General features: G+C 33.9%; 1 protein-coding gene across 3 annotated transcripts in view; it reads right to left on the bottom strand.

The window, feature by feature from the left end:
* Window positions 1-26,828, bottom strand: part of LOC102036116 (protocadherin-7) — a 269,399-nt gene that overhangs the window by 214,943 nt on the left and 27,628 nt on the right. Inside the window, exon 2 of one of the 3 annotated variants that reach the window (XM_031055215.1) lies at window positions 6,127-7,345. The exons of the other annotated variants lie outside the window; for them this stretch is intronic. Within the exon in view, the coding sequence (XP_030911075.1) occupies window positions 7,268-7,345 (78 nt within the window). The 3' untranslated portion in view covers window positions 6,127-7,267. Of the gene's footprint in view, window positions 1-6,126; window positions 7,346-26,828 lie in introns of those variants that run through there. 3 annotated transcript variants of the gene reach the window in all.

The raw sequence follows: 26,828 nt of genomic DNA, 5'->3' as shown, positions 1-26,828 counted from the left end.
TTTTTTCTCATCATATTAATAGGAGAAAAAATTATTATTATGACAATGGCAAAGCTGAAATCATTATGCCAGACCTCATGATTCTAATTTTTTAACTTCAACATATAAAAACACTGCGCATGTGGAGGTGAAGAGTTTCCCTAAATTTTATGGTAGGGCATAAATCAGCAAATTCCCATTGACACTCATGTATTGTGGATAGAATTTACTTAAGCAGTTCTTACCATGTACTGTAATGTAAGCTGTCCTACATGTATTTAATACACCAGACAGTCAAGGCACAGAGATCTAAGGTGGCTTCTTTCATCCCAGGATAGTAGGCCAGTGTCATAAACAAGTTCCCCAATTCCCACTTCCCAGTTCTATGTAGTAAACAGATAATTCATTTGAAATTAATGGAGCTCATGGTACAATTGCAGCCTCTACTGAAGTAGGCAATAAGACAGAAATATGTCCTGTTGTATGCATGTATTATATATAAGCAGAAATCTAAAAAAATTATCAAGGGGATTCTAGAAAGTTAATGGACTAAATGGCAGTTCAAAAATCTTCTGCCTTGTTTCAAGACTTGCTAATGTATCATCTTCTATCATTACCTACAGTAATGAATTCTGTAAAGCAGAGATTCTGACATTACTGTCTGACCTCCCATAGTTATAAATCCTATTTTTCTGAAAGCTCTTTTTACATTGACATGTATTAAAATAAGCCACAAACTCAACCAAAAGTACAAAAAAATTAATATGAAAAAATCACCCTAAAGATGTATAAAAATAGTATATATTTTTCAAAAGTTATCTATCCAAAATAACTTTTCAAGTGAAATCAAAATCTGTCTGGTGCTGCTCACTGACAGTTCTAATTTCAGTGAGAATGATTAAAAGCAAAGTGCAGAAGGCTGCACAGAAGTGCTCCACAACACAGTACAAAATGAAATTGTGTCATATTTAAAATCTAATGCTATATTTGAAAAATAAATTTACTTTTAAATTTTAAATGGGAGATTAAAAATTTAAAAACACTTTATTAGTACTGCCCCTATGTCTTTACCTTTTCATTATTTCAATATTAATGCCAGAAATCAACATCATCAATGTAAAAAAAATAGAGGAAAACTAGAGGCTGCAACTAGAGATTTTATTAGGTTTAGCTCCCTGCATTCATTCAAATACTTTAGGGATGATCCAATGTTTGTACATGAGAAAGGCACAAGCTTTGCTCAAGAGCTATAGTCAGATTAATAAAAATATTCAAACTGATCTTCCCTGAAAGACCAAAAACCAAACTCAACAGGTAACCAGCAATTATCAACTCCTTATCTCTGCAAGATCCTCAGAATTCACATACTTTTAAGCATCTGAAAAAGAAGCTGAGAATGTGAGAATGACATGGTGTCGCGACATGACATCAATTTTACAGCCACATGTAACTGTACAATTTTCATTCTTCTTTCACCATCTTCTTTGCACTATGAACTCTTTATCATGCATAGGAAACACCTGACTAATTACATCAGGAAATCTACCCTTTTTATTCCACAACACTGCCTATAGCTGCTTCTTTCAGGCTCCCTGGAGCTTTAATTCACAACTTTTTAATGCCATCCATGGGGAGTATTTCAAAATGAGGGATGGAAGCAGGATAAAGGCAACAAGAAAAACACTGAATCTCTCACAGCTTGTCTAGTTTTCTCTATATAATGTAAGTTTCTCAGGACAAAGCTCATGTATCCTTGTGTCACTACCAGCACTGCATATACAATCAATGGTTTCACAATAGTATTGAATTTTACTTCCATGTCTTTTCTCCAATTTGTTGAAAAACTTTACCCACTAACCATGTCAATATATTAATATTTCACAGTCATTAAATACTTGTATAAAAACAGATGTGGTATCTATATTCAAAATCAACATAAAATGTAAATTTAATAAGAAATTTTAATAATATTCGAATATTTAAGCATCAAAAATGTAACCTGCAATTTTTTTTATTAATTGCAGCATGTTTAAATTCAATGCATTTTTGGACAAAAGTGCACTGAAACATATATATATCTATAACTGTCCCATATAAATAGTGATGAAAATTAATATCTCTTTCAAACACTTTGGCCAGGAGGCAGTTTGTAGCTGTTAAGAAAAAAAAAATATTTGCTCTGAAAAACAGGTCTCCCATCTTCAGTGAAATGGGAGATATTGAAGAATTTCTACAACAAATTGTCTTCTAACATTAGATGTATGCTAAAACAAACCAAGTGTGATGAGACATTTCTGCTTAAAAGTGTTCCATGTTAACTGACACTAAATGCAGAAAGATTTTGAGATTGAACACATAAAATTCCTCTGAGATTAAGCCTCTCTGTAGACTCTCAGAGACACCAAAATAGGTTTCATCCTGAATATTAGAAAAAAACAACTCAGGCTGATTGAAAGTGTACCCACATATACCTACTTCCTACTGATTGTAGCACTATGCAGCTACGTGAGATGCCAAACTTTACAATATCCATATTTCACCGGCTAAAATTATGCCTGTACAACTGGCTACATGCTAATTCCCTTCTTGGAGGTGAACGCTGAGACTGCTTGAGTTATCTTTGCTCCCTGTGTGCTTCTACCATTCTGACAATACAGGGCTGGAAACCAGAGGAAAATGATCATTCTTCTAAGAGTAAAAAGGAAAAGCTGATGGACATTCATGATATTGAACTCTGCCCACACTTCTTATGAGGTTAATTAGTTTATATACTGCTCACTTGCTTGTGCTTGCTAAAATAAAATTGCTCTAGACAATAGTCAAGAAGTGATACCTTTTATCCAGAAACAATTGTCGGCCCAGATTTTCACAATTTAAAGAAAGGTTATTTTGTGTCAAAAGCCAATTGAAAATCCTGCTTTCCTGAATAAAAACTCTGCAAAATGTAACACAAACAGATAATTAAGCCTGATAAAATAGGCTACAGAGCATAATCAGGTTTATTAAACTCCTGTAGAACGTTTTTCTCTGTCATATTTCCAATAGATAATATATAAATAAATATAATATTTATAGAAGTAAATAATAAAAAATTTAATTATTTTAATTAGCTTGGTTGGCAGTTGCTATTCAAAATAGTGTTACTGGGCTAGAATAAGACTGTTTAAATGTGAAAACTAATCTGATTTGGAAGATAATTAATTTTAAACTGAATGTAGAAACATTAATGCCTTTCTTGAATTCCACCACTGAAGAATATTGAGGGCTCTGTGGCAACTGCCAGGAGTCATAACAAACCTTTTCTTTTTTCTTCCTCATTAGCACCATAAATTCCTTAGAAAGGGCAACAAACTGGTTTCCTGTGATAGATGTCATTCCTAGGAATTGCAGATCAAAGGAAAACTCACTGCTGAAATGGTAATCTACTGGGGTAGGATGGAGAATAGAATTCAGTTGTGGCTTCTTGATATTTCAGGAACTCATTCCAACAAAAACAAAGAGCTTAATGCTAAATAGTGAAATTGTAGGCATGTTCATGGTGAGAGAAAGGATTTAAAACATTTGTCATATTTACCATCTCGGTGTAGATTCTGGCAAAATATTGAGAACAAAATAAAAGATGGAACAGCATTTCACATATTTATAGTTTTCCCTAAATGAAATGTCAAAAGTCAGATATAATGTCTGCAAGCACAATAGCTTAATTTTTCCCCAATGAAAAGGGAGAGAGTACTGAGTTTGTAAGAATGCATAATTAAGTATACATTGGAAATTTAAATATAGCTGGCGCATTTGAGAGTACAAAGCTATCTTTTACTAGCTCAGCAAAATTCACTCTATTGAATGACTCTGAAAGAGTAAAACGAGTAATGGGTTGAAGCATGGATTGTCCAGTCTTTTTAAATGGTGAGTGGGTAAATCCAAGAATCTGTTCTTATGGGTCTATATGAAGCTTGCAGGAAGAGACAGAGTTTTTTATAAGCTTGAGAAATCTCAGGTGAAGGTTTTAAATTGTTTATGAGCCTTTGCAAAAACAATTTACTTGAATTGAATTGTGTTGTTAACCCTGACACTGAAGTGTGGTCTGGGTGGTGCAAGTTTACCCAGTTTAATCCTTTAGTCTAGGTTTGACAGATAGTTTAGCAAGCTGGCTACTACCACGAAGACAATTTCTACTGCACCATTTACATGTAAAATTGTGTTTGGCATCACTGAGAGTGCCTCTACAAATTGTGACAATATACATTCACCAGAAGTAGAACCATTAAAAACAGAAAAAGAGGTCTTCTTTTGCCATTTCATATAATATTCCTACTAATAATTTATCTAACTTGTTTTGTAATTAGCTGAAAAGATTTCATAACACAACTTGCCTGATAGTTTTCTACTGGCATATCTTGTTCTTTAGTGTTCATCTATAAAACAATTGAAAGTAAAGTGATACTGGAAAAAGAGTGGTCTTATACAAGAAAGCTCTGGGTATATTTGGCCTGGTCATATGAATAAGACAATTCAGATTTGTCTTTAAAAGCTCTAAATTAATCACTTCCTAAAATATAGGAAAATGAGAGTCAGATGGATGTATTTTTTCTCTCATCCAAGCAGGACAACAGGAAACGGAAAGTAGAATGTCTCTTGTCACAAATATCTTTCACTCCCTCATTCTGACATAAAAAAAGACACTAGCCATCAATGAAGCAGCCGTGGGAGGCAAAGAGGAAAGAAATAGTTCATAAAAGCTATATTACCCCTTGCAATTCTGAAGCTCCCAGTATCTTGCAAGCTGATATAACAGAAGAAAAAACTCTTCATTTGGTCTCCCACTGTTTTGCTGCCCTTTCCTCAGTGGTGTTGTAGCAGGAGGCAATATAAAAGTGCTTTTATTCCATACAAATTGCTTGACTGCTAAACTCTCTGAAATCTGAAAATTAGAGTAGTTCCACAATTTTTTTAAGGGTTCTTTCTTCACAATTGCTTCTGACCAGAAAATTAAATACAGAAGAATGAAATTGCAACGAACACAGAAGACGCACTTTTGATTTCATTTCCAGTTGAAGAATAATTTTATTGAAATAAAATTGTTATATTTGAGATAAGAATCTGATCAGAGGTACTTAACACTGCCTTGACACGTTCCACATTGAAATTTTTTTCTAAGATAAGGTCTATATGCAGAAAAAGGCTGAAAATTTCACAAATATATTTGCATACTTAGTGTATTTATGTCTGTGAAATGTTGCATCTTAAATATTTTGGTGGTTTTTTCCTTTTTTTCTCTCATCTTTAGGTAAGATTTGCAAATGCTCTGAAATGCTCTCACCAAATATGGTCCATGGACTGCAGGTATTTCATACACCATTTCTAAGAATCAATTGAGCTAAAGAAAAAAGATAGAAAGTGCAAAAGAAGCAACCTGTGTGCTGATTTTTTTGACAAAGATGTTGGCACCAATCTTCATTGATATTCCTAAACAAGTCCTTTTCTTGATCTCTTTTGCATCTTTTTCCTTCTTATTCCTGTGTGTCTTAATTTTCATTTTCTTTGTTTATTTTATTAATAATTTCTTTTATGCAGAATTACTGAAGTTCCAGACTAGCAATCAAGTTTAAATAAACAATGTCCATGTAGAAAACCTGAATCAATTCAAAAATAAAAGAATTGATTTTTTTATTTTAATTTTGCTCATTGATTTTGTTCACAGAAAACAAAATCAATGTGGTAGCAGCCTACTGACTTTGAAGTTTGATAATATATCTGAGTACAATAAAGAGGTCAAAGCCCCTACTGTATCATAAATTCCTCCACTCAGAACTAATTACTTCAAATGGGAATGATTGGCAGACAATCAGTTTTGAAGGGATAAACACAAAGGATGAGCTAATTCAGACGTAAACACATAATCAGGAGAGAAAAAGTATTTTTCAGTATTTTTGTTCATACAGTTGAAAAGCCATACTATGAGGGCAAATCACAACATACAGTCTTGTTACAAATATCATGTCATTTTCTCACACAGCTATACCAGATTTACTTCACAAACTTCAGTGGGCTGAAGTTATGCTTTATTCCTAAGAAAAAGACCTTGTTGGAAAATTATTATTCAAATATCCTTTTTTGTTGCTTCTTACAATGAAGGATATGACTAAATAAATTATTTAGGAGGAAATATTCAGCCTTTCTCTAAATCATAAGCTGATATATAGAGTAATATCCAAATATATGTATAAAATGAATGTAAAAATTGGTGTGTACATATAGATATATAGATATATGTATATATATACACACACATATAAAATTGGAATTGGCACTATAGTCTTTGTTTTTATGTGGTGCATATAGCTTAGTAGTGACTGCAGATTTAGAGATTTTCTGTATGTATGATTTTGATACTGGCATTTGTACAATCCTTGATACAGTTATTCTAGTCTGGGGTGCTCTAGCCAAGGGAATTCAGTTGTCTTTAGCAACCAAACTCTATGTTCACCATGTGAGTGGCTGTTGATTTCCCTATTTGCTGATAGTTATTTAGCACGTTTGGTTTCTTCTTTGCATCTACCTCAACTTCCTTTGAGAGATATTTCTCTCAGCAAGATCTGAAGGACCTTATGTCACTTGACTTGAATCCTCTTCCACACTCTCCCTCACATCCCTGAGCAGGTCAAAGATTTTCAAATACTAAGACTCTTTCTAGATTTCCAGAATTTCAGTCCTGAGGTATATTTTTTCTTTGTTTATCTAGCATATTATCAGGGGTTTTTTCGTTTGTTTTTTTTCATCAAACCACAAATATTTCATTGATTCAAACACTGAAAATTCAACCTTGTTCACACTCATCTCCCAGTTACTAATTCAACAAATCATCTAATCACATTTCAGTCCTTTCAAAGATAAAACAAAGAAGAAAATGGTGAGTGCTTTCATCCTATTCATACTCCTGAATTAGATGGTATTTGATCTTCTTCCTCCACTTACCATCAGTTCTGCTTACCAAACCTTTCTATGTACCATTTGTTTTCCTGTTTTGGATTCTTGCTTCTTTGCATTCTCCATTTAATGTCTCTTCAAATGCATCCAAAATGTAATCTGAATCTCTTGTTTCAAGCAGTTTTTATCATGCTCTACCATGTTTTGTTTTGTTTTCTCTAATAGCTTTGCTTTAAAGGTCCACTTAGTTCTGCAGTAACCCTGCCCCCTGGGAATCAATGTCTTAAAATAAGAGTAAAGAGAGTTCGTGGATTTTTTGATCCAACATCCCTTAGAGTTGGAGTGTCAGTTCATAAATTATTCACTTACGAGCACATACATTCATTTTACATGATTCCTCAATATGGCCAGGGTGCTGCGTGGTCTGCACTGTATCCACCTACAAAAAATACAGAAATATATGTCTGCTTACTGGGATGTGAGTAGGGTTTGGCTGACTTAATCCTCTACCATGGATCTTACTAGTGAGCAAAAAATTTCTCTTCTCTTCCTTAGATCCAAACACATTCCATAGAATAACTATTTTGGCAGCAAAGACAGTTAGAACTGTCTGTTTCATACAGACATGCCCAGAAACAGGCTGTTTTTAAATTATAGACAAAATGGAGTGATTTATAAATTCTTCCCTTTCTTACTCAGAGTTACTGCAGACAGAGTAAAAAATAATATAGATGTCTCAGGCATCAGTGATGAGCATAACTCTTCTCCATTAAATGATGGGATTAATAGTGCAGTACAGAGAGTTGAAAGAAGCAAAAAATGGGAATTTTACAAGAAAACAAACAGGCAACTCCTCTTCCCCTTCATCTCTCTCACCCAACCACCAGATAAAATGGAGTGAGCAAGCCAGATTTGAAGGGCAACATACAGTATACAATAACAGTTCTATGAACATCTACAATCTTCAAAATGCCAGATATCAACTGTCTTACTCTAAGGTAGACATAAAAATGGAGAACTGTGGAAGAACCTTCTTCCTTTGACTCACTTTGATCAATATGCTTGTGAAGAAAATGAGACACTAAATAGACATGCACATCTAGTGATAAACAGTGAAGGTTTCTGTCCAATACATTCTTCAGAAACAGGACTTAAAATATCATTTGGAATTGGGTCATCCACACACAAAAAAATATTAACCCATTATTGGTAGTTACATCACATATTTTGTTGGCATTTCAGCTTTTCCAGTACTGTTGAATTATTAATAATTTATATTTATTTTACATCACTGACTACTGCATCCTTATTTTAATGAATCATTTCTTGTAATATGTTACACACATGTAAATTTAAAACCAAGTTACACAAAAGCAGGATACCAATGTCAAGCATCTCTATGAAACATCTTTTCCTCTGTGAACATTATCCATAAAAGACTCCTAAATGTCCTCAAATAATAATGTCTGCTCCTCAATCTAAATATGATCTTCTTACAGGAAGCCACCTGGGACAAGCAAGCAAAACATTCTCTTTTGGTTGTAGAAGGAATATATTTACACCTTAGTAAAATTCTTCAACATTACCAACCAAATTATATACAAATCTCTTTGTTCAGTTTACGCTGACTTAATTTGACAAAACAGTAAGGACACTAAATCGCCCAAAACATTAAATAAAAATACAGGTAATGTATCTACCTACCTGCCTACCTACCTACCTGCCTACCTGCCTACCTACCTATTTTTATAGATCTATCTGTATCTTTCATTTAATTTCATTGAGTACCTCAAAATTACTAACTTAACAGCTGTTCAAATTTCTATAAAAATTAAGTTTTGCTAACTTCAAGGAGAGCACATTCACTAGAATAGTAGACTTGTCCAGTATGCAATGAACAGGGATCTGTTAACATGTATTTTAAATACTTTTCTCCAAAATATAAACACAATTGTGAGCATCTGGTGCATTCATAAAATATTTCTGAGGTAAAAAATATTCATAGATGTAACATATACCTTCTATAATTAGACCTTTCTTGTATGAAAGCTACTGATACTAGTTTTTTTTTAATTAACAAACCAAATCATAAATCATGAGAGAAAAGCTTAAACAAGCAAAACAAACCACCTGGTACATATGAGACAAAGTGTTGAATCTTTTTTATCAGAAATGCAATATATCATATCATTAAATCTCAGGCAATCATGGAAATCTCAGAGTGTGTGTGTCTATATTACCTGCAGTACACCTGATGCAGCATACAAAGGCAAGGATGACAGTGCAATTTGTTGTGCCTCTTTGCTTTACATCCTAACAAGCCACAAAGTCTGCATCACCTGCCAATCTTTGGCATGCACTGCAGGCACAGAGAGCAACCTGACGGAAGGCTTGCATCTGCACTTCGAGTGCTACACACTACATGACAATCTAAAGACAAAGCCGGGACAAATCAATGCTTCAAAATGCTCAGTGGTGCTCAGAAATATGTACAGAAGGAGTCCAAACTTAGACTGAAGACAAATTCACACCCAAATCACATTCCCATGCTCTGTGCCATTAGTGGATGCATTCATACATAAAGATTGACAGAAAATAATGAGAAAATTAACTTTTCTCCCTAAATTTCTGTTAAATTAAGTGCTCCTTTTCCCCATTTTTTCTATGGCAGTTGAAGAATCTTGCCAATTTCCATGAAAGACAAGATCCCTTGTCTTGCTCCTCCTTCCATTACCTTTCACAAAAATGCACATACACGAGCTAAATGAAGAATTGATAGCCACTGTTTCAGTTGTCATGAGCAAGATGCTTGCAGCTCTCCACTAATCCGGTCCAAAATACTAAAATATAAGCCTAGAAGTTTCTTATTACATACTGAGTACACCTGCTTATCATAGGCAGAATTTCGCATAATTTCTTGATAGGTTACAATTATTTTTCCTGAATATTTCAATGGGAAATTGCTTCCAGAATTTCAATGCTGCAGTACATAAAAATTATTGTAGAACCCACCCGAAATGTATTTATTGATCATTATTTCTGTTTCTCCTTTTTCCTTAACTTACATATTCATTGCCATTGGGAAGTGACTTTTAAACATTATTGATATATATTTGCCATTAATTGTAATTATTTTTCATTAAATAAGTGAGAAGTCACACTTTAACAGAGTATAGTGATCCCAGCCATAATATATTGCTGCAAACTCAGAATTATTAACTTCTGCAAGTACAGTTTTACTGTGGGGAGGTTTTGCCACTCATTTCACTTTATTCTTAGAACTCTGTCTGTAAATATGTTATGATTGCAATATATATTATATAGTCATCTGATTGACATGTACACATGACTAAAAATGTGACAGATTACAAGTTTCTGCAACATTTTTGAACGGAACTGAAAGGCACAACATGCTGATTTTTGCCCACCACAGAAAATGCCAGATAAAAATATATCTCCGTAGATTTCCTGTTACATTTCACAAGATACTTCTAACCTATTTTTAAACTTCTTATACACATGTAGCTTCATTTCCAGTTTGTGACAGAAATCAAAATAGGATATGAGGAACTATAGAAACTGTACTGAATGTATTTCCTTAGAATGTATGTGTTACATAAGGAAAGCTAATTTTAATAGTCTTAAATAAACAAAAGAAAGTTAATCAATAAATAAAATATTCACTTTTTTTATGTTGTGCCATTTGTATGCACATGTAAAGGCCACATATAAGTCAAAAAATGGGCAAAAAGGAACCCGTGAACAGTTCTTTTCTGAATAAGAAATTAATAAGAATTTCTACACATGATCACAAAGGGATGCATAGAGTTTGATAATTAAAATTTCTGTAATATGGTCTAAATTAATATAAAAATTTAATAGTCCTGAAAATAAAAATTTTAAAAAAGAGATGTTAAAGACAGCAGTTTTAATGGGCAACACACCTAGACTTAGTACACAGTTTAACATGATTGTATTCTCATCTAACCCCATTTAAATTAAACTTGTCGTATTTTTTCTGTGACTACTGATTTCTGCATGTTATATAAATTAAGTTAATCAAAATGAATATTTTTAGTTCTTACCAAAACAAAAACAAACAAAAAACCCCCAACCAAACAAAAAATTAACCACTTAACACATCATTACAAGCATAAAATTTATTTATTTCAGTTATTTATTACAATCAAGCCACAGAGATTCTGGGCCTCCTAAAAAACTGAACAATACTGCCATGTCAAGAAAAAAAGGGTTCACAGAAAAACAGAAGCACAAGTACCGATATCTTTAGATGCTTCTGTTGCTGCAAACCTCACACTGAGAAGTTTGTGCTGCTCCTTAAACAGCTTACAGAACATATCTTGATCTTGGGGTAGATAATGCTACTAACAGTTTAATCCATCATTATGGAACTAAGGCCTTAAGAGCATGGTCCACATTTTGTTGTTGTTTTCTTTTTCCCTTTTCTTAGGAATCCACAAACTTACTGGAAGGAAAATATCTGTGTAACTGTATTATTCTGAACAGATGAAGTTCCATTTCAAAATTATCAAGATATTTTTATGTTACCTCAATGTCAGAGAGTTGAATTTTTTTTTCTTCTGTTTCTAAATTAAACATATAGTGGTACATATTTGCTGTTTTGACAATATTACTGTTTAATAAGTTTTGCTGATATTTATTCCCAATGTATTTATGAAGAACAATCACATCTCCTCTTTCCACTTGCTTTCTCAAGGCTCTGAGGTAAATGTAGCAGTGGCTTAAAGTCAGAGGCAGGAATATTTAGCATCTGCTCCACCCCTCTGATGGGCACTGAAGCCTTCAGGGCAGGATTATATGACATGCCTATGAAAGAACTCATGTACTATTGCAGTCTTCAGCTGGGTGTATTAAAGTAAAAGTTTTGATTTACCCTAATACACAAAGCAGTGGTTCACAAAGTGATTCAAAAGAGCTTCAAGTATTCGTGCCTTGAGGATAGTAACAACTTCTGCCATCCAATTTTAGCTTGCCACAGCACGTCTCTCAGAGCCTTAAGTCTGAATAGGCAAAGCCCTTTTAGTCTTCTCTTCCACAGCTAAGTCTATATTCCATGGTTACTAAACAGCTTTTTCTGAATGTTTAAAAGTAAGCTTAATTCATCCTGAAAATGATTGACTAAAATAATAAAACGATTTTTCAGAGGAAGTCTCATTAATGACTTCTCAAATGACCTGACTAAGTCTGTTTCACAGCAACACCAAAATTGATGCAGCTTTATATTGCAAAAATAAATTTGTTGTGTCACTAATGCTCCTGGTAACTCTTGCCTAATTTATTAAATTCTTCTTTTTTTCTACTGCTCCCATATCATTATTTCCTAACTGAATTTACAACTTCTTGTTTTATTTTAAGTCTTAACTCCTAAAGTCTAGAATATTTTCTAGTCCTTCATCTAATACAATCTAATTCTCACAAAATTCATTATTTTATTTGTTCCGTAATTGTCTCCTTATTACATTAACACTCATTTTGCTTTAAAGTATAAAGCAAAAATGTTCTTAAGACTGATTCTTGACTCAAGTAACTTTTTATAATGCTTACCTTTGCAAGAAAACCAATTGTCATCTCATTTAAATGAATTTCTTACATATTTTTTGATTCCTTTAGTAGTACCCTTCTTCCTCAGGTGCACAAATAATTTCCCAGGTGGCACAGTATCAACTGATTGCTGAAGTCCAGGAGAGAGATTACGAAATTTTCTTTGTCTAGAAAATTGGTTATCTTTTCAAAGAAAGTTATCAGATTGGTTTGTATGAACTCTTTGCAGTAAAGGCATTTTCAATTTTCATGCTATCTTCCCTCGCTCTTTATGTCAGTAGCTTAATTTTTTTTTCATATAAACTCTACTTTACTGTTTGATAAAAGATGAGGTCACACTTTCAGACCTTTATCTCTTCTTTTCCATCTTCTCCACCACTTAAATATAAATACTGTATTTGCTATTCTCCAACAAAACAGTAACTTTTTTTTTCCTAACAGATTTATCGAAAAGAAGACATGGCATGCTTTGCTCTGCATCACTCAGAATTCTGTGATGACACCTATATGTTCTTGCTTGACTTACATACATCAGACTCCTGGTTTTGCTTTCATCTCAGATGCTTCCAGCTTTTGTTTTTCCCATGTATATCTCTATCACATCTACAGAACCTTTTACTTCTAAGTGTAGTAATTGTCCTAATTCTCTCCCTTGTTCTTATAGCTTAATAAAGTTTTCTTTTAATCATCTCTTTAATGTCTACCTCAGCTGACATTTGTCAGAGCAATTTATCCTGATGATGACCGCACCCCTACTTTGTACATCTTTCTATCTGACTTCCCATCTCCCTCCATTTCCCACTCATTGCAATTTTCTGATCTCATAATTTATTCCATTAAAACAAAAAAAAAATTCTCATGAATCTACATGGGATGGACACCTGTGCAGCTGAGACTCTGAAAAGGAGTTTGAGATATTTTACTTCATGGACAAGTATGAAGACTATTTCTGTATCAAAATCCCCACTTTCCTCCTATCTGTCAGTGTATATAAAATCATTGTCTACCCCTGCTACTGAAGGCCAATGCTGAAAAGAATAAACTGTATTGATTGAACAGGGGACATACATTCCAAGTCACAGAATTAATCCGCCTAGAGGCAAAATATCTTTTTTCTCTATTACTGATCCTTTGTCACTTCAAACATAGTATTATATGTGTTTATAATTTCACTAGCCATCACACTGTACTCACCAAGACAGAAAGAAAATTAATAATGGCAAAACTTCAGAGTCTAATGTATAAAAAAAGCTGAGTTAAATGAAAAATATGGTTTTTTAAATATAATTTTATTTTTTAGATGCATTAATATTTGGTTGTTTTAAAGACTTTTTAAATCATTGCCTAATATATAATCTACACAGAATGATAGCTGTCAATTAAATATGCTGCTTACTAAGGTTTCCACTCGCACATACAAGGCCAGAAAGGACTTTTAGTGAAATGTTCATGAGAGGCAGAAGAATTACTCAAGGAATTAAATACTTTGTAGATATATTGTGATGTGGTAGAAATAGCAAGCTGATACATTTTGTGCTAACTTTGTTAAGGAAAGGCTTGCTTTTCTTCTCATGGGCACAAGAGACTTCACAGGAAAACTGGAACTTCAGGCCCTTGGACATACTGGGCCAGCAGTCCTGTTCAGTACAGACACTCCTACTCTACCTGGGGTACCACAGACTTCAGGGGCTTCTCTTGCCCCACCACCAGTCCTCAGCACCCCTGCTTGCCATTGACTGAGAGAGGCATTTATTCTCCTCTCTAGTCAAAATGCACTAATAATGCATGCGAAACAGAGACCTGCTGCTCCTTCTCAGGCGAATAAAACTCCATCGATCAGGCAGCAAAGATTATCCCAAAGGCACGGTAGGGCTCTAAAGGTACAGACTTACACAGCAGCCAAAACTAAAATAAAAAGTTATGGAAAGCAGGGAGAGTGAAAGATGTAGGGAAGTTGACTTAACTGTTCTATACAGGATCCTTAGGCAGGAAATAACAAACCTACCAGTCTTTCTATGAAATTCCAAATTACAAGTAGGTGTCACTCTCACCTAGAAAACTCACTGATCACAGTAATGCCTCTCCTGGTAGGGATGGTTCAGTAAAAAAAAAGCCCCACCTATAAATAAAATGTCAGAAGATGAAAGAAAGCACTTTCACCAGCCTACCAGCCATTTGAAAAGAATTGTCACAACAGATGTAGGTTGAGCCCACTGTTTGAACAGATCACAGAAAACATGGATGTAAAATACAGATTCAAAAAGCAACATTAAAGGAGAGTGTTGTTCAATAAACAAAACATAAAATTAGGCTTCCAGGGTTCCTCTTAAGTGCACCTCCAAGTTACAATCAAAGGGATTTTAAAAGGTACAAATTCTCAGTTAGTCTGCACATTCATCTAAACAATCACTTATGTTATGGAAGCATCATAATGATAAACTTAGTTTATAAAGAACAGAGCTATTCTTAGATGCTGTATGTATGCAAAACACTAAATTGTTGTAACAATACCATAAACCTGTCTGTATTGTCAACTGTTCACTTTCCTAATATTAAAGTTCAAAGCAAGAAGGGTTTTTTGGTATCTATGCCTTCCCTTTCAAAGGAAACGTAAATTCCATGCTTCTAAACCACTTGCAGATTTTGAAGTCGTTTATCAAGGAGTAGTATGGTGTTTCCTAACAAATAAGAGTTTATTTTATAATTGCCTTATGAGTACACTATGGTAGATTGGTTTAACTAAAGTCTGTCAAATTATCATAAGGTTTTTTTACATTTTGCAAATAATTGCTTTTTCTTCTCTATTCACTTTTTGTTAATGGAAACAGAGAAAGTTATTTCTGTCTTTAACATATGATGTAGAATGAAGATAAAAATAAAGAAAAAATAAGCAGTTAATGATGTGACCTTTAATTTCTTAGACATGCTTTTAAATTAAACCTAAAATGACCAGGAGACACATGTACACCAACGAAAGTGTGCCTAGCCCGGCTGGCAAGCAGAATACACCAGCCAAGACTGATTGGTTACAATTCTTGCTATTTATTTGTAGGGATGTATATTTCAAAGGGAAGGATGTCCCAGAAATTAAAAATGAGTATATACTTCATGTATATTTTAATTGGTTTTCTGCACCACTGTAGAGCATTTTACAAATGAAAGGCCTCTCTCTCTTTCTTCAAATAGCAAGACTCCTGGGCTGATTTCATCTTAAAATTTGCATAACCTTTCCCCTGATGTCTTTTCAGTAGTTACTTCTTGTAACTTGAGTCCTCCTTTGGATGCCCACAAACATAGAAATTTTTGGAGAAATTTCTAAGTAATGGCTTGGCTTCTTCAAGAAATTGAGAGACCTTCAAAGATATTTTCTTACAGACTTCTTGTAACATATCTGAGGGAAAAAACAATGCTTTGCTCCAACTTCTGGCTTCCCTAGGAACAAACAAACATATGATGTAGGTCCATAAATACCCTCTGCTTTCTAGGATGAAAAATACTTAAGTCCCTTCTGTGTATCAGACAGGAACTTGAGAAATCCAAGGCTGTAATCTTTTGTTTGGATATACCACATTTAAAACAATGCAAATTCATTTTGTGATATTGTAGAGAGGACTAAAAAGAAGGAAAATATCTTGACAGCTTTTAGTATAACACAATAGTTAAGCTGTGTTGGAGCAGATTGCCAAATAAGACCAATTCATTGCAGAACATGAAGAAAGCAGCAGCATGAACTCTGGTGTCGCCTTGTCAGTATCTGCACAGACTGTGGGTAGCACACAGGGTTTTTACTTTCTGGATAGTGGGTTCCACTCTCAACAGAACTTTAAACCTCAGTAAAGTCTTTCTGCAAAATATTTCATGTTAAATGTGAAGGGAACATACACTTGCAGCAAGTCTTATGCTACCTTTAAAAGTTGCAGAAGAGAAACATACACTGATCATTTATCCCACTGCTCACTGTTCCCCACTGAAGAACAAGAATTTAATCATAAGCATTTATATCTGCTCAAGTTGAGAGCCATGCTCAATAAACATTTCCCCCTCTCCTATTTTAAAGACCCTATTTACAAAACCTCTCTTTGTAGATGCTTGCTAACACTCAAAACAATTAAAACAAACAGGCCAGATCAACTTTTTGATTCGTGATCCACAGAAATGCAGCAGGAACCCATGAAACTGAAGGTTTAGAAAACCAGATCTGACAAAAATATTCTTCTGAAGTTATTTACAAAATGTAATCTGAAGACTATAAGACTTCATTTCAGTTTGATTTTACCAAATTTTATATAGATTATGTAACTATGTTTCATGAAAACCTGTTATGATTCAAAACTATCAAAAGATAACAATTAAACCAGAAGAATTATGCTACTCACGGAGTGTTTTACATTTAATAAGTCACTGCTCTACCATATGCTTATAAAGAGAGAGGAGGCAAGGAAAAAAATAAAAGGAACTAAAAAGGTTTTGCATCTTCAATGCGTGCAGACATTTTAGATCTACTTGATTTACTCTATTTGTTTTTAGAGTAAAAAGCAGTCTTTGACCAAACTGTCATCTTTAAAACATGGTGATATTTCATTTTCTCTCTTCTGTACTATTTAGATTGCTGGGAACTGAAATACTTCCAGCAGTCATTGTGTCCAATTTTTCAGTGCTGTCACTTCCCAGCAAATCTGCTTAAGCAAAACACTTGTGTTAGAAAACAGAGCAAATATATGATATAAAATATATTCTACATTTCTTTGCAGGGCAACTGGTATTCAAACACAAAACAGAATGAATATGTAAACATCTGTAATTTGAGTCCCACAGACTTTTAAACCATAAATCTGATTAATTTCCAAAGATGATAGAATTAGCTCACTTTTTTTGACTTTGCTGATTTTATTTTTTGCACAATAATTATAATCAAAGTTATAAAATAAAAAAATAATCAATATGTTATTTTCAAAGAAAACACTCCAGGTCACTAAAACTAAAAAACCCAGTTCATCTGAAAGACAGAAAACCAGAAGACGCTCAGTTTTAACCCTCTGTGGTTCACATGCTCCTTTGGTCTGTATTTGGTGCCCTTCAAGGCAACATAAAACTGGAACAACTTTACACTTAGATGTCTTTAGCCTTCAATATAAAGAGAAGAGCGCATACCTGAAATGCAAACAAATCCTGTATGCTGCTAAAAACTACACTAAAAAAAAAGTTAAGATCTTTACCTAAGACAGATTACATTTTGCAGAAGAAAAAAAAAAGAAAAAATTAAAAAATGCAGAATGGTGGTGGCTCTTACAAAACAGTTAATATTAAATTTTATTTTTAGAATTTTAAAAACATTATCTGATTTTAATAATTTAATTATACAAAAATCTTATTAATGTTTGAACTTTATACATAAGGAACTATGTAAGACTAGCATTACTCCCACTGCTTTAAAAAGCCTGTCATGTTACAGGAAAGTCAGTGCTTCTTACCGTGTACAGTTCAAATCCCAATACTCTGATGGCCTGTTAGCACCAAATGTGTCACCCTTTAACACCACAGAATCAATGCTCTGGAATGTCATGGCACCCTGATGAGCCACAAAGCCTCTGTATGCATTTATGAGACAAAGATTTTGTATTACTTCAGGGAAGAAATATGTCTAGTTAAAATCAATTTCAAGTTTCTTACTAAGGAAATAGTCCTAGGTAAATAAATTATTTTATTACAATTTTACTCAATCAAACATAGCAACTAAACAAAGAAGTTAAAAGTCATTTAGACATCCCCTTCTGATTAAGGACACTTGCATGTGCACCGTGCTCTAAATTCGAGTCCTCATTTTCAAGATTTTTTTGACAGCTCTTTCCCACCCAGATCATCACCCAACAACCCTTGATGAAAACTTCTTTCAGGATAGGTTAAAAAAAATATAACCTAAAATAAGAATTTTAGTAAAATCAAACAATAATATCTCAAATCTTAGGTACAAAAAGCTCTTCTAAAGGTTACTTCATCCATTTTCTCGTATTACCATCTAAATATTGGGACTACTGTAAGTAAGACAAGGCAATTACTTACTTTTAAAAAATGCTTCTGCAGCACATTATAAGGAATTGGAGACAAAGTTACTGACCTTTCTGACAGAAGCGGAAAATTGCAGATGAGACAAACCCATCAGCATCTTCTCCTAATTATATCTTAAAATATTTTCCACATCTAAGACAAGAAGTGTTGATTATTTGTGTTCCACCCTGGGATAAGAAATACATACTGGCCAATCTGAGATTACTTGGATGTTTAACAGAAAAAAACAATTTTTTAAAAACCTCTTCCTCAGCTGCTGTGCAGCTGGCAGAGTAAAGATTACTGTCTTTAACCACTGGATTTTAAAGCTATGTACATTTGACACACACAGAAACACACACATGCACACCTGACTCCTGTATATCTCCAAGATGTTGTCAAAAAATAAAAATGTCTAGTTCTCAGTACTCACATTTCCATTAAGGTGCATTAACTACTTAAATTCATAAAATAGAGTCTTCCTAATCCATGTGAAAATTAGTTATTTTCTCAGTTAAACAGCAAATGGCCAACACAGGTTAGCAAATTCAAACTGGATTCTTATGAACTTTAGTGTTGCATTAATTCATTACAATATGCTTTAGTATGCAACAAAACACTGCTGCAAAAATTGGATTCTTCAATACTTTTTATAAATACGATTCTCCAACTAATTTATATATGTCGGATAATAAATGTATCTGTATTGAAATTCCAATAAACATTTGCATGTAAAAAAAGTACATGTAAAATATTTAATGTGTTTCTAAGGTAGTAGCATAGGCCATGTGGCTGAGAGATAAGAGATAACTTCTTTTCTTCAAAGAAATATAAACTAAAACCTATTGCATCTCATGAAATTTTCCTTTGTACTGACATAACATACTGGGATGGAATGATTGTGCACCATTCTGTCAACCCAGCTGCTGGCTGTCTTGCATAATACTAACTAAATTGAGGGGATTATCAGTAGGGATTTCCTTTAATACATTAGTGGCCATAAACACACAAAAAAAAACTCAAAAGAGGCAATTCTGCAACTTTGCTGTGTGAAATCATTGCATTCCATCTCAGAGGCTGTTTTCATACAGGTGCTGCTCTTCTTTTCCCTCAATCAATGACATCTAGAACAGACAAATATTAAAAAACAAACAAACAAACAAGAACAAAAAAAAACAACACAAAAACCCCCAAAATAACAAGAAGAAGAGCTGAATATTGTTTCTACATGCTGTAATAGAACCTGGAAATTTCAAATGTCCCACTAAGTAAGGGGTTTTACCTGTAAATCATGAAAATTGTATACTGTGAAGAAAGAAAAAGAAAAGTAAAAAAAATAGGAAGATCCCTGAGAATATGAATATCCATATTTTATCTTTTGTGAAGCATTCCCCACACAAGATTGTTACTATTGCTACTTTTTCTTTATGTTAATATTTTCTATGGCATCTCTCAGCAGCTCATGAGTATCTCTTAGCAGACATTGCTGTGCTTGGCTGTAAGTCTCAGGAGGGCTAATTTTTGCCAATTAGAAATAAGCAGGTTGTTTAATTAACACACCCTTTTCATTAATAGTTTAACCCAAAGCTGACAAAGAGTCTTTGTTGCAAACCAGGAACAAAGAGAGGAGTACTAATTAAACACCCTGAAGTTTCTAAAGTGAGAGTTTATTTCAGTACCCAAGGGATCCTTTGAACTCCTCAAAAGACCTCTAGAGCCTTCCAAGAGCACTTGGAATTTCTTATAATTGTCCCACTCCCTCTGGAAAAAACCCCAAAACAAAACAAAACCAAACCAAACCAAACCAAAAAAAAAAAAAAGCCACAAACAATATACAAACCAACCAAAAAAAGCAAACCAAAGTGTAAATAATCTGGAAAATTCTGATGATTTTGATTTCAATGTCTTTGAACCAGACTAAAATAAAACTGATTTTGATTTCAGAGTAGCACAACTGTAAACTCAGACCTGGAAAACTGTTTTCAACTCTGACCTGAATTCATGAGATTAGTGCTATGCAAGCCACTGTGAGCTACGTTAGACATTACATGGGAGCTAAACTGATGCAGAAGAGGAGGAAAGGTGATTCCCTGTACTGGCACTAAGTACCTACCAGAGGGATAAACAGAAAAATCTGTTCTATGGCTGCAAAGTTGTTACTTTCTACATTCTTTCAGACTTTCTCTTCATTTTATTGTATGTGTGTGATGAATACATTGTCTTAAAATCAATTGGCAAATCTAAGTAGCAAGCAAAGATTTCCAACTGGATGTGGGTTTCAACTGAGAGCTTCTGCTGCAAGAAAAAGAGCAGCTTTCCTGATAGAAGTGATCTTTGCTTCAGCTCTCCACCTTTCTGCCTCCTCACAGATATATACACCCACACCAGGAACAGCAAAGCTGTTTATGAGGCAGCAGCTAAAAACTGCACTTTACAACCCAACATAGTGAGGCCAAAGAGCACTGATTCTTTAATATTTGGGCTTCTACTTGCACTGACCCAATAACTGCTGCATGAGCAACTCCTCTGCTCAGGAGCAACCCAGTGATAGATGGAGGCGCTGAGTGTCACAAAGTTAGACATTCGTGCCCATGCATCAGACCTCTAAGGTGAACTGGGTATGAATGGAATGTGCTAAATGGAATGTGCTTTCAGGGAGCAGAAGCAGTATTACACTATTTTATTCTCCCTTATACCATTATACCTAGCTTCTAAATTTTCTAGAGTCCAACAGAATGACAATTCAAGAAAACAAGACGGGACTTTGGAAACCTGTTAGACCTAAGACTCAAAATACCAACTGTCCAGACTTTCTTCACCTATTTAACTTTATATTTTAAGAACATACTATTTCCTTACTATTTTCTATACATTTACACATTTATTTCATTAGTAACCAGAAAATTAAGAAAACAATTCTTTTTTTGTTTAACCAAACCTATGCACTTGCTTGTTCAAACACGTATTCAGATGCTAAATTCAAGATTTTTGTAATAATGCCAAGGAATTATTTTTTAGATTCCAACAGATCCAAAGTTCTACAGGTCCATGCCTCATTACACCACAACCAGCAACAGACCAAATCCTGTGTACTACTGTCACAGACAAATAAGAAATAAAAAAGTTTGCAGTACAAAAATTGAGCTACTCCCTTTATGCAGTAATGGATCAGAAGATAGTTTACAAAATAGATTTTTAACTATTTGGTTTGTGAAGTTTGTTTGTAAATACATTATTAAATGTATGTAGGAGTATTTATTTATCTTTTCTTTTACAGGGTTAGTATTTTGGAAAAAACTGTTGATAATATCAGTGACAGTATTTCAGTTCAGTGTTTCCAGACACAAATAGTCTGCTACCTAGTACTGCCCACGTTAGAAAAAAAAAGCTCTAAGGAATCACAGTACTAAACCCACTGTCAACTGCATTCAATCACACTATGCCTAGAGATTTAAGAGTATACCAGAATCCACTGACCCAAAGATTTCACAGTTTCTTGTTTCATGATTCAGTGGAAAGGATATGAATGAACAAGTGAGAGAAGAACAAATAGAAGTGAATCAGGACATGCTCTGGAACTCTAACAGGCAGCTGGGCTCCAGCCAGCAGTCTGCACTTGCTTCTTTTTCCTCCCTAAGGAACAGTTCCAGCATACTGAACTGATTCTTCAACTAACAAAAAGAAGCAATTTTTACATCCCCAGCCTGAAAATTTAAACTAGTCTCAGTTCCATACAGAAAATGCTTTAAAATCTTATCTTTATTTCAGGCTGTGCTCCAAAATCCTTTTTAAAATAATGTTTAAAAACATATATATATTATACAGAAAATATTCACTGTGAGATTCCTTTCAAAAAAATCTTATGTAGATGGGATACACAGCAGCTGACTGGTACAGCCTTCTGGAGTAAACATTTCTTCCTCCAACTCTGAATTTTTTCCTTTTCTAATTCTCTCATCCTAACAATTAACCTGGATCTGATCTAGCTGAAGGAGTTATCTTTGGAGGCACTAATCACCCACTGCTCTTCACTGATTGTAGTGGGAATTGTCTATATTCATCTGCCCAAAAAGCAAGCTTTTAATGATCTAGCATAATGTAACTTAATATTATAAACTATTTTTTCTAACTAGTAATTTTTAAATTTTAATTTAAATTCTATTTCCTTAATTATCTCACTTTTATTTTGAATTTTACATTATGCTCAAATGAAAAAAAAATGTAAATGGTGCCAGTAAGACAAATAACTTTTTTCAAAATAGCTTTTCTTCTGGTTTTTTAATTCCTTCTAGTTGTTGGTCATTTTATTGGAACTGCTTTCCCTCATCTACAAATATTACACTTTAATATAAGTATTAAAAGAGTTGTCCAATCAAATTGAGTAAAAATAAAGGTAATTATTCTATGGACTCATATAAATACAAGGAATAAAATGGAAAAACTAAATGAAAATTATCATTGTGAAAAATATGAAGAAATCTTTGTGTATTTTCTTCTTAATTAAACAAAGTATTTTTTCTTTTTTCTTTGAACAAACCTAAGACGTTGTTTCAGTAGATCATGAAATACAAAATATAGAAGCATAGTTGATATATTCAAAGAATAACAAAAAAGTATAGGAACACATCTATGCAGCATTTTTGAAAGCTGCTTTTAAATCAAATTTTATTGATGGAACTTAAAAATCAAGCATATTAAATTAAAAGTTTTTCCACTGCTGAACTTAAAAATCAAAGCCATGCTTTTCCAAAGGTTAATGTCATTTTGGAAAAAAAAAATCTATTTGAAAACTACTTTTCAAACTCGTGCCCACATGAATTAAGACCTCATTTTGGCAAAGGGTTCAGCTGACACATAAGAGCTATATACTGATATCCTGATCACATATGCATGTACCCACAAGACTGAGATATCTCCACAGCATGGTGTTCTCTTCTCTCTTCAAACAGATATTACTTTCCCTTTTCTTTCCCTGACCAGATTTGTTAAAGTCTTCTCAGTCAGATTTTTCTCCTTTGTCCACTTCCTGCTCAAAAGAGTTCTAAAGAATAACAAAGGCTGACAATGGAATAAATGGCAAAGCAAAAATGATGTGGAAACCAAACAGCAAAACTCCTTCTTGTTCCTTCTTTCTCTATCAGTTAAGAACCGAACAAATTGTAAATGCATTATCATCTCTCTTTGAAGCCAATGAAAATTTTCTGAAGGGGAGGAGAGGCAAAATAATAAATAAAATATAATGAGTGCTTTAGGAATTGCAACAGAGTCACGAAGCCCATGAGCATAACCCATGAACAAATAAATCTATTCTTTGTAGCTTCCATTACAAGAAGTCAAACTTGAAAGGAAGCCTTGCATTAACCAAGGTAATAGCAATGACGTGCCTACCTCCACAGCAAGAAGAAACTAGAATTGCTACATCTGATTTACCTCAGTCCTGCTTTCCTAACTTTAGAAGAGCAGCAGTGCAGATAGATTTAATTAGCAAGTCCAGACCACTGGATTAATGGCTGATACACAAAATGAACTATCAGCTATTATATACAGTTATTATTTCAACATTAGAAGAACTCAAATTAACTCACACAAACAAACAAACAAATAAGAGTCTGAAGCAGCAGGAAAGCTGCTGAACTAATAATCAATGATGACTGAACTAATAATCAATAAAAATAGACTTCATAGAAGTAGCAAGTATTTTGGCCCATTTCAGGCCAGATTCTCTGTGACTGCCAAGCTTGGCAGCAGTTCCATAGTTTTCTCCCTGATTTAGATGTAGGCTTATGCTGCAGGGCCCAGTGAGATTGGATTGTGTAGGTAACGGAACTGGCTTAGTCCCAGTTTTAACCAACTGATCAGCAACGTATGGCTGTGTGCAACTACAAAAACACTGAACTCACATTTTTATGGGGTTTTTTTTGCAGCTCATTTTGAATTCCATACTGCCATTACTACCTAAACAAACTGGCTATGTTGCTATATTCCCATTTAGGGTATGACAATAATATGGTTGTATTCAGTATCTAATAATTGTCTCTGTGTCTGGTATTCAGTGTGTTTTTAAACCAAACTCTTTTAAATTTAATATGCACATTTTTTCAAAGAACATTCAGATTTTCACTTGACTAGAAGTGCAAATACAAAAATACGAAACTGTTGTTCTTTTCTAGGAGGGGTTTTGATTTTGATTTTCTAGGACTTGTACTAGTTTAATTTATTTTGGTTAACGGTCATTCTTTGTAAGTAGGTTAGTTTATTCAAAGACCATCTGATCTAAAGCTAGAACTGAAAGAAAGAAAGAAATAATCTTAAGTGACTGAAAGATTATATAGACAAGAGGTTCAATATTAACTTGCCCAGATGAAATGACCACAGTATTAGTGTTCTCCATGACACTGATTTTCAGTTAGTTGAAAAAAATTGCCATTTGGTAGCTATCCATATTTTGCTGGCAGGAAAAGGTGAAACTGCAAATTTCTTGCATTTGGCTCAATATTTCTTTAACCTTGAATAATGTTATACTCCTGGAAACTGTGGATGACCCAAAACAGGGAAAGGCTCTGAGCACCAGGAAGAAAGTAGGATTTGAATCCAAATGACCTTGACAAATCCACAGACTAACTCTATAATAGAACTGTAACACTGAAAAAGTAAAAAATCACAAATACATAACAAATTACATTTCACGCTGCCTCACAGACAGGAGTTGTTCCAAAGGAGCAAACAATAGCGCAGAATGACAATGAAAATTAAGCCAAGATGTGTAGTAAAGAGTCGCACTGGGAAGGCAGGAAAAGGAATGGTAGTACTTAGGACACTGAGAAACCCATTTTCTATTCAGAAATTATAAGACTTCAGTTATAATGAAAAGCATTGCTCAGCACTAGAATTTTTCTGACTGTATTGCATCTGGTCTCAGATATACTGACAGGTAAGAAAGACCCCGGAGGACAACAGTTAGAAGCCTATGAAACATAAAATGTCTTTCTTTATGTAACCTTATCAACACCCAACAAAACACTAATAAGATTCTCCAAATTGTTATAAAAGGACAATGAAGAATTTTTTTCTGTGTACTCTAAGGAGAGGCAAAAAGCTACCTTGCCCTGGTTTCCACATTACCATTTCAATATGCTGATTTAGGCATGTATTGCCTTCTTCACACCCCATTCACTGACTCCCCTTTTTGTCTCCTGTTTGTTGAATGTTTCCTTTTTCTCACTTTTTTTTCCTCCCAGTCAAATGTTTCCATTAAAGACTTTTTGTTTGTTTTAAGCACTTAAAGAATATTTTAAAAAAAACCAAAAAAACAACAGAAGTGACCTCCAGATATGAAGAAGGCTTGAGCAGCTTAGGGACAGAGGTGAAGTACTCTCAAGCAGAACAAAAATCACAATAGCAGTAGAAAAGCTTTTAGGAAAAAAATACAGTCATAAATTCTATTACACTGTCAGTGTATGCTCGCTCCTTTTTTAAAAGGTTTTGAAGAATTTAGATGCAAGATGTCTAACAGTACACCACTAATGCTTCTGCAGTTTTGTACCCTTGGACAAAAATGTCTAAAAAATAATATGCTGGGTAGCACCAGAGTTTCTTGTGCCTCTCCTTTTCATTCTGTATTTCTAAGTTTGTGGCCAAAGCAAAGTAGAAAAGTATTTAAAGCAGCATCCATTATGTTATATCAAATTTTTTAAAAAGTAGAGCTAAAACACTTAATGAAGAAACATTTATGAGGGAAATCAAATGTAAAAAGACACCATTCAGCATGTGCTTAATATATATTCCATTAGCCTTTCCCCCTTTTTTCCTTTTAGGTAGTGTAAACATAAACAGAATGGATTTTTATGTCTTCTCATTTGTGAGTTTCATAAAATTATTGGTTTAATAGATAAACCTCTCGTAGGTAATAGTTATAGCCCGGGGGAAAACAGTCCAACTATGTATTTTGTATTACTACCATTTCAATATAAATCTCCATTTACTCTGTCATTCCTGTGATTTGCTGCCATGATCTTCAGCCAGCTATTTTGTTTGGAAATCCATTCCATAAATTTATCCACTGTTCATAATAAGCCATTTAGGAACATTTGAAAAAAATAAGTTCTTTCACATCCCTCCTCCAAGAAGCCTAACTGGTTTATTCCTTCTACAATTAGAGGACTCAAAAGAAACATGGGTAATCTTCCAAAAACAGGTACAGCAGTCTCTATACAACTCTATACAACAAGCAGTCTCAACACTTTCAAATTTCTCAGAACAATTAAAAAAAAATTAGCAGTTAAAATCCCTTATTT

This window comes from Geospiza fortis, unplaced genomic scaffold (genome assembly GCF_000277835.1).
Source record: "Geospiza fortis unplaced genomic scaffold, GeoFor_1.0 scaffold40, whole genome shotgun sequence".
NCBI lineage: Eukaryota > Metazoa > Chordata > Aves > Passeriformes > Thraupidae > Geospiza > Geospiza fortis.
Note: the sequence above shows the minus strand (reverse complement) of the source record. Positions and strands in the feature narration are given on the sequence as shown.